We start from the raw sequence: 10002 nt of genomic DNA, 5'->3' as shown, positions 1-10002 counted from the left end.
GCCATCATTTAGGAAATGGGGAATGTTTGGGGAAATTTGAAAACTACTTTTGTAATAGCTTTTTTATTAACTGGCTTTTCATATCAATAATCAAAATTAAAAGTATCTTCTAGAAGTTCAATAATTTATTTACAAAGTATAATATATTCTTTGCATTGGCAGAATCTTAAAGGAAAAATAACTTCAATGAAACATTTTTCTTTGAGCAGAGCACTAGACTGATGGCTATAACTTTAAACAAATGTTTTCCTGTTTTGCACAATTTTGGGGGGCTGTGCTTAGAGACTATTTTACTGATAAGCACTTTAAAGATGTCTTACCAGGTGGCAATATCAGGTTCTTCTTGATAGCTAATCTACCAAGTGCCGGGGAAATCAGTAGATTCAGGCAGTTCAAATGAGTATAAAGATTTATTGCAAACTTAAGCTCTAGAAGAATCTGACTAAGTAATGGTCAAGGAAAACTGAGCGGGAGATAAAGGCATTCATGGCGGGCTGGACTTGGATCTCTTGCTGGTGAGCACTTGTAGGGCGTGTCAAATTTTTCAGCTTTCAATTTCCAAACATTAGGGGTGCTCAAAGGTCGTGACATGCCTTGGGGATTGTAAAGATATTTTGGTTACTTTAATATAATTTGGATGTGTCTGGTAAGTTAATTACATAAATATAACATTTTAACATTTTGTTTATTTCAGGGACTCGTGACTTATGATGTATTTGACCCCTCCTTTGGGCTCAGCTTGGTCATCTCCTACATCAGCAGAGTAATCCTGCTTACTATCTGGATAGGAGATCCCTAGATAATTCCAGAACTAGGCTAGAAATTTAAATTCCAGGACTAGAAATTTAAAGAAACCTAAAAAATTATAATGACAAAGTATTGTTTTCAAGAAAATTATATAAAAAGTCCACAAAATCCAAAGGAGTTCAGCTTTACTTGACCAGAGATTAACTGGTTATGATTTCTGCTCTCGGAGAACCCTTTTCACAGGTCCCTGTTTAGAATATTCCCACTTTCTGAGTGTAAGTGGTTTCTACCTTAGCATTTAGTGCTGTAAATGAAACAGTTATTTCTGTCATGTTCCATATTGATGGATATACTTTCGTTACTCTCATTTTATAGTAACTAATTTGTATAATTAATTCAGGGCAGTTTAGGTCAGTAACCTATATAATTTAAAGAATAGCAGGACGTGTTTTTATATATCTAATCCACTTAATATCTAATTTGTCATGAAACTACAAGTGACACTGAATACACTTTACTACAGGTATTTATAACCAGCTAGTTTTTGTTGTTCCTCATTTTTCACTATATAAAGTACATGGAAATAAGCTGCAGTTCTATAGCTTATTGGATGAAAAACAAGATAGAATCATAGTGGAGAAGCAAACAAAAAAGTTTTTCTTTCTAAATGTTTATGTTATGAAAATGAAAACCTACAAGTTTCTTACTAAATTTATCCAAATGCACAGATCTAAAATTTAATACAATTCCTTGCCCCCCAACCTCCTTCATCCCAGTTAATCTAAGATGACTCAAAGGAAATTATCTGGAGGAAATTCTTCCTTATTAACAATACTTTCTCATTAAGAGTACCTTATTAACACCTTAATAAATTGATAGGATACAAACAGTAATCCATAACTTAAAAACATTAAAATCATGCTCCTAAGTGGGCATTTATGTCTAGGAAAAAAAAAACAATAATGCAAGACTTGTGGACTCAATTCCCAGAATTCCCCAGCTAGCTTGGGAGTTGAAGTCCACAAGTCTTAAAAGTGGCCAAGGTTGGAGACCCCTGTCTTACAGTACTCAAATACATGATCAAGGTGGTCTGCTAAGGTCATTGGGTTTAGGTGGACATAAGATTATGGTGATTTGCATCTGCACTAATTCCAAGACATCATTTTTCATATTTTCAATATATGATTTATTTAAAAAATAATTGTATAGCATTTAAAAGGTATCCATTTGGAAGTTAGTTTTTTTAATAGAAGAGTCTGATAACTCATGCTGGAGACAACAGGTGTGTACTTTCCAGCCAAGTTCGCTTACTCATTTTTGCTTTGTAGCACTGACCTTCTTGATTCGGAGTTATGATACAATACAGCTTTCTTTACATCCATGTTGGCTTTCAGTTCTGAGATCCGTTTTGATAGTGAGGTGGTTGTTAATGATATTATTTTCAATTGATGAGCAATTTTGGAATATTGACAAATGGATTAATAATTTTGGAAATTGATTTGCTCTTATGTTTCAACATGTGTACAAATTGCAACTCATGTTTAGACAGATATTCCAGAATAGGTAAGCGTTACAGTGATTTACAAGATAGGAATGTGCTGAAGAATTATGTGGTTGCCATAACAGCATCTTAATTGTATGTGACCTGAAAGTCTTAAAAGATAGTTCAGAACTCTATAGCTATGGTACCAAATTATTGGTTCTATTATACTTCCATGTGTCATGTAAAACCATTCATGTTATTTATTTAACAGTGATATAGATAGTAATGCATACACTGCATTTATTTTCAAGTCAGTGTAGTTGGGACTCCTGAGATACATCCCTCTTGTTAGATTACAAAATTATTGCATAAAAAGGTGTTTTTAAAAAAATTAAAATACTGACATGCTAGAGGCCAGATTGTCTTTTAGACTTGTTGGGACTTGATCTTTAGTTGTAATTCTGACCACAATGATAACATCCCTTAATTCCAATGCTTGCTGTATTGGTAATTTTATAGTTCCACTTGATGTTCCCTAGTTTACATCAACTGTTGTTTCAACGCCATTAACATTTCTTGTCATTGAGATGCTATTCTTGTAAAAATATTTAAGACTAGCAATACACTATGCCATACTGTGACAATTGCCTCATAAGATGTTTTATCAGTATTCTAATCAGGAACTGCAGTATATATGTAAATAAGTGCAAGGCTTATATGTGAACCATATTGGTTTGAAGTAGGTAGATGGGGATGTGGATTCAAAAGGAAAAATGAGTGGGAATGCATGTGAATGCTTATGTCACATCTTATGGGAACATTTTAAAGAAAAAATATTTTTCCCTAGGTTCCTACACAAGCACATTAATCATTTCTCCTTCAAGATCATTGTGCAATCCTACAAATAAACATACCACAAAATCATGATAGGCCTTGATTTGCATATATACATGTGTACACATATTCACACTATTGTAAATATCCATTGGCCACCACATACCATGTAAAATAAAACTGTTGATATACGATAAATGGGATTGTATTAGATTTTGATTTTTTGTAGACTAGTGTTGATCAATCCTAATGTAAAAAATTGGTTTGACACAACAATTAGAGCCATATGAGTACTCTCTGATTATATGTTCAGTAGTGAATTTCATTCATCTATCCTTGCCAATATACCTAGTCATTCTCTGACCCTTCAAACAATAATTTGGATGCTGATACTGATTCTAAAGGCTTCAGGGAGGGAATAAAAATATACAGTGAAATCTCGATTTACTGAACCAGGTTAGGCCCATGCAGGAGACTTCACATGCAGCAGACCAAATTTCCTTAGTGATTTATGTAATTTGCTTGATATCATCGTGCAAGTGGCATTATATTTGTAATATAACTTAATTAGATTATCTGTTGGACCAGTCAGTATATATTTCCATTTGTTAAAAAATATTTTATCCATTTTTATGTACTGTAAAGAACATTGCAATAAAAATCCATGCAAACGATATAAAATGACATAAATTACATCATTTCTTCTTTAATGGGCATTCATAAATGAGGGCACCCCTCAGCTAAAACGAGGTTTCACTGTATTTAGAAGTCTGCCAGGGTTTGGCAGGATAAAATAGTTGGTACCCAAACTTGTTGTGGGTATATGCTAATATATAGACAAATGAGGGAATTGTTATATATAGATAAAGAGTATCTAATTCAAGGATTCTCATTGACCAACTTCTGCTTAACAACTTGATCATACTTTTTCATCTTAGAAAGCAGCAAAAGAACAATGATTATCAGTCATGCATTCCAATACATATCCTTTCATACAGCAGTAGATCATCATAAGAAGGGGTGAGAGGAGGAATGAGAATCAAGTATGGGGAAATTAACAATAAAGCACATTTCAATCAAAAAATCATTTTTAATATTTTTGTTTTTTTAAAGGATTTTAGAGATTTTTTTCATTTGTCTTTTTACTTGGTTTCATGCAATATTTCACAGTCCCAATCCCACAGGTTTTTTTCAACTTTTTTTTTCCAAACAAGTAGGAAAAAAGAAATAAAGAAGCTGAGGAATTATTATTTTGATGTCATTTCTTTGTCAAGCAGGACCAAAATATCAGAAGAAAATGCTTAATTTTTATCAATTATTTTTGTCCTTTTTTGTTTTTTTGTTGTATTATTTCTTTTTTTATTATCTCTGCAGGCAGTAATATTAGGGTTTGGTATAACCAGCAAGCACTCCTCTGTGTGTGTGTGTGTGTGTGATATATGTGTGTGTTGGGGATGTGTATTTGTGTGCATATCACCCTCTTAAAATGTCAGGTCACAAACTTTTTTTTAAAACATTAAGTTAATCAGGTAAATTGAGATGATAAAACTCATCAATAGAAGCCCAGGGTTGTCTTTTTGTTTACTTTTGCATCTTTTTAAAAGGTTTTTGTTTGTTTGTTTCTTAAACATTTCCAGAATGTCTTTGCTGACAGACTCTTCCTGCCTCTCCCATCTGCCTCAGGGAAAAGCGGCTTCTGGTTTTGCTTGGCAGGGGCAGAGTTAGGTGAAGCCCAGGGCTTTCGGGCGGCCCCAATCCCCCCCACACCTGAGTGCGTTTTCTTTTGTAAATTCTGAGTGATGCCCCTCCCTCCCACCCTCAAATCACTCACCACACACAACTTGATCTGTAAAAGATAAGCATGCTCTGATCTCCCAGACCCCTCGCTTCCCTAGCCTCCCCCCAACCCCCAGACCCTTGCTCCCTCCCGACCCCAGATTCCCCCAACAAAAGATAAAAAGTTCCCCCCCTCCCCCCCTCCCCGATTGCAGGGTTCTCCTCCGGGATACCTTCCGCAATCGGCTTGGCAGTTCGTTTTGCTTTTCCGTCTTCCTCTCGCCTTCCCCCCCAACCTGGGGAAAACTCCTCCCTTCGGGGTATGTGTGTGGAGTGCGTGTGTGGCGCGTGCGCGCACGTGTAAGGTGAAGCCACTTGTAGGTTAGCAGCAGTCGTCCTCGTCAGTTTCGCTGTAAGGTTCGTGCAGTCCTTTGCGTGACCCTGTCCCGCGCGACTTGGCTGGTCCGTGTGAGTGATAGTATCCATTGGGGAGCCGTCGCCCGTGTCTGTAGGGGGAGAGAGAGGACGAGCCGTCGCCACCGCCGCCCACCCGGGAAGTTCTGGGCGAACGTCCTGAGCTGCTTCCCTGCGGCGGCTGCTGCTGCTGCTGCATGGCCTCGTAGGGAAAGACTTCCTCGCCGGAGGGGCTGCCGTAGTCCCGACTCCGGTGGTAACCGCTGCCGTGGCGAGGCCCCGGCGGGGGCTCAGAGACTTGTGGCGCCGACCACCGGCTGCTGGCATGGCGGTAGCCGCGAGGCGAATCATTTCGCGGCGGGACAGTGTGTCGCTCCACAGCCGGAGATCTGCTGCGCCGCTCGGAGACGTGGTGCTCGGCAGGCAGCGAGGGATAGCGCCGCGGGGCTGGGCTGGCTATTCGGCTGGGGTGCACCGACGGCGGTTGCTGTTGGCCCCCTGTGTTGATGGCCTTACGGACCACGGGGGAGTAGGAGATATGTGGCCGGGGTGTAGAAGGGGTCTGTGGGAGCTGGCGGCGTCCTCGCCTCGGAGTGCTGGTGCCAGACGTTGAAAGGACTGGACTCCCACTTACGGAACTACTGCCCTACACGAAAATTGAAACAAAGGAAATCAAAAAGAAAAAATATACAAGGAAAATCAACCAAGAAGAGACAGGAGGAAAAGGGGGCCGGATTGAAAATGGGTCGGGGTGAGGTTTGGGTGACACAGAGACAAGGGAGGGAGGGGGGAGGGAGGCAAGGAATAAAAATAAATGAATGGGAAAGTAATTAAAGCAACAAGCCACATCAGGGTGGATTAGAGGGTAGGAAGGCAAGGAAAACACAAAGGACAATAATAATTATTTATAATTAAAAAAAAAATTCAAAGGAAACCAAAAGCAAAAAAGAGAAATGGAATTTTTGTAAGTTCCAAGGATTTAAAAGTAGTAAAAAGCTTTTAAATTTATCTGTGTTCTTTCAAAAGAATGAAAGAAAGAAGGCATGGGGGAAGCAATTTATTAAATACAAAAGAAACAAAATATTTGTAGGAGAAAGACGAGGTAGGATGTATTTGCAAAGCATGTTAGCAAAAACTGAATAGCAGGGAAAAAACTTAAAAGAGAAAAGATTTGAAGTTGGAAAAGGAAGTGATAAATTGGGAAAAATAGGGACAGGATTTAGGAAATGATAGGAAGTGGGAGAGAGGATTTAACAGGAAAGATGAGGGAAATCTGGAATCATTAGTAACGGCCAAACCCTTGAAAGAGACTCTAGAGTGTTGATGTACTTGAAATACCTTTGATCATCAATCTTCTGCTCATGTTGCTTACATGCTAATGATAAGATCATGCATTATTTTCACTTCATACACACTACTACAATCCTTCATAAAGCCCCACCACAGATTTTCTAAAAGGCAATGAAGTCCATGAAGGAAAAACAGTTCTGTTATATAGCTAGTCTTTGCTAAATAAATAGAGTAGTACTGTAATAGCAAAAATATGGCTGTCTAGGGAACAAAGCTCTGGGTAATCTGGATCATGGCTAGCTGTCAAAACACTTGTGATGCATTAGGGACCACCATCAAGAGCCATCACACTCACTTTTCTGACTCTCATCAAGAGCGTGTGTGAAGTAAATTAATAGCCTATTCATGGTAAAGCCTTTGAGTAAGCCATGTTCTCAGAAGATCTTGAGCAATGTGGGTCTCTTTGATATAATAGAGCCCTGAGGTCAGAGCCAATCTAACAATCCATCTTCAGCAGCAATTCCCAGTTAACTACATTTTGATGTACAGAGTTTCCTCCAAATAAGATAAATTTCTATCCAGCTCTTCACAATATCCCTGAAAACAAGGTATGTTGCAACAAACACCAATTCCCAGAAATGTTTGAGACTGAGATTATTAGACTTATGGATCTCAACATTATAAAAACATATGTAGCAATTATTTGACGAGTTTTCAAAGTAAGGGCTTGTGTATGCTTTCATGATTTGTGTGCTACACTTGCAGCCACTCTAATTCCCAGTCCTTTATGCTTCAATACCTGTTGATGTCACAGAGATCATTTAAGACATTTACTTGAGATTTTCTCCTGCTATATGAATGTTAATATAAATGAACCCAAAAATTAAATATGCACTCTAAGCAAGCTACATTTTACAATTATAAACAGAATAATCTACAACTAGCTTACACTTTTAACATCTTTCATGTCAAACAATCTTTCACCAACAAATTCCAAGTCTTTGAACTAAAGTAGGCATGACAATAGGCGCTTGCAGCACCTGCCATGGTTTTAGAAGTACAGACTAATAGGATGCTTTGTTGGCATGGCAGATGCCCTGCTACAATGTGGAAAATCTTCTCAGTTATCCTCTTCACTATATTCATAGAGTTGATGGTATGAGAAGATCAATTTCTGCAAGAATCTTTAATATCCTGTGACAAGACATTGGAAGACACGGAAAAGCCAAGCTGTGCTAAACCATCTTGTACAGCTTGGGCCATCATCAGCAGGCAAGCCCTGGGCCATCATGCCGAATAAACCAAATATTATTTGGTATTTTATACTAAATAAATAAATATGCTAGGAGCCTCCTGAAGAGAAAATAGTGTTGCCTATATGTGAATCTATACATGACTTCTTCATGCATAAAAATAGATGCATATGATATCAGAGTTTTTACTTTGGGCCCAATGTCTGAGGAAATATACTTTTCTACAGACAACATAATTCATCCTAGTTTAAAGCCCATACTTACGGTACAATCTAGCCAAGCACAAGAGGCCTTTTGTACTTACAGCACCATTAAATAATATTTGGTCTCTGTTTTGACATCAGACAAAGATTCCCTGGATCAAGTCATTGTGTATTCCAGGGATCGCATATTTTAGATTAAATGTTGCTGCTGATCCTGATCTTTCACAGAATTCTGGCAGTGAGTTGCCCAAATGCTACTTACTCATCAAACATATAAACTATAAAAATACCTGTCAAGACAATAGGAGCTTAGTAGCTAGAATTTCTATTTCTACTACTATTTCTGTTTCTAGTATATGCACGTAAGAAAGCTCAGATAAGTTATTTTTCTCCTACAGCCAACACCTGGTGAGTTTGTTGAGCTGAAGAAAATGACTAGTCCTTAATTATCCAGTGAGCTTCATGGCTGTACGTGGTGTAGAATTTGAACCACCACACTCCAACCTTTTAACTATTAATCACACTGGCCTATATTTACTGCCATATTTTAGATCTTTTTGGGATATACATCTACAGAATTTTGAAAAAGGATGTTCAAAGGTATAAAAAGGCAAATCACTATAGTTCTCTTACATGACAGTATTTTTTAATCTAAATCCTCAGTTATGTGTATATAATGTATGTGAGCCCTGATGATTGCTCATGTACCATCAGGCTTGTGTTGACTCTTGGCAATCAGATAAAATAGAATTTTTCTAAGTGGATCTGTTCTCAGCTTTGTCCTTTAGGTTTTCCAATTGTGAATTGGTTGCCACTGCAGTTCAGTCCATCCACCTCGCTTGTCAGTCATTCCTTCTACCTTTTCCCAGCATTACAGACTTTTCCAGAGAGCTAGATCTTCGTGTCATGTGTGCATACTGTGAGAATTTGAACCTGCTCATTGGTACCTCAAGTGAGAACTTTAGGAAGATTTGCACAATAGTATTTTATTTATTTGCTTAGGTATCTATGTTATTCTCAGGACTTTCTTCCAATACCACAGTTGAAAAGAATCAATATTATTTTTATCCTGCTTTGTTAAAGTCCAACTCTCACTTCCATAGAGCGTCACAGGGAAAACTCATTGCCTATGTGATTATAATATGTGTAGGTACAGACACATCCCTATACTGCATAGCTTTTCCAAGGCCTTCATTGTTACTCTACAAGTGCTAGTCTGCAGCACATTCCCGTTGATAATTGACCCTAAAATATAGAAGCTACACTTCAGTATCTTCTCTCTTAATCCCAAGACTGGTTACTGTGTCTGTTGTCCTTAGTATGGTCTACTTCAGATTTAACTTTAGCCCCATTTTTTCCATTGTTCTCCTTGACTTTCATTACTAGAGCTTGAAGATAATTTGTATCATGAACACAGCAGAGATTATTGATGATCCTTCTTTCAACTTAAAAGCACACTCACCTTCCAATTAAGCTTCCCTCTGTATATATTCCACATATAAATTGGATAAATAAGGGAGAGCAAACAAGCTTTCTCTGCCTCCTTTGTTGACCAAGAGCCAACTTGTTCTGCTATGCTCTATCCTTGCTGTGGCCTCCTAACCTATATATAAGTTTCACATGGGATAAGTGTGATATTTTAGGATTTCCATTTTTCTGAACTTGTTCCATAGCTTCACATAACTGACCCAATCCAAGGTCCTTTTATAATCAAAGAAGCTTCTTTTGGGGCTTTCTCAATTATCCAGCATGCATCAGCAATAATGCCTCATGTTTCTTGGCCTTTTCTAAAGCTAGACTGAATATCTGGCATCACCCTTTCCATGCAGGGCTGTAATCTGCATTATATGATCCTAGATATTAGTTTGCTAATGTGACATTAAGTGTATAGTGTTCAGTGGTGGGTTGCAGGTGATATGACCCGGTTCAGGCGTACAGGTGCCTGCCCGGAGCACCTGGTACCGTTCCGGTATGGTGCTCCGGAGGGCCCACCCGCCTGCCT

The 10002-nt window shown here is 38.3% G+C and overlaps 1 protein-coding gene across 1 annotated transcript in view; it reads right to left on the bottom strand.

The window, feature by feature from the left end:
• Positions 1–5054: 5054 nt before the first annotated feature.
• The window catches only part of CACNA1A (calcium voltage-gated channel subunit alpha1 A), a 215999-nt gene continuing 211051 nt past the window's right edge, over positions 5055–10002 (bottom strand). The window contains exon 46 of the mRNA XM_081934727.1: positions 5055–5900. Coding sequence (XP_081790853.1) covers positions 5223–5900 — 678 coding nt within the window. The 3' untranslated portion in view covers positions 5055–5222. The remainder of the gene's footprint in view (positions 5901–10002) is intronic.

This window comes from Natrix helvetica (genome assembly GCF_964273705.1).
Source record: "Natrix helvetica genome assembly, chromosome: 1".
NCBI classification, from domain to species: domain Eukaryota; kingdom Metazoa; phylum Chordata; class Lepidosauria; order Squamata; family Natricidae; genus Natrix; species Natrix helvetica.
This window is presented reverse-complemented; position numbering and strand designations above follow the sequence as displayed.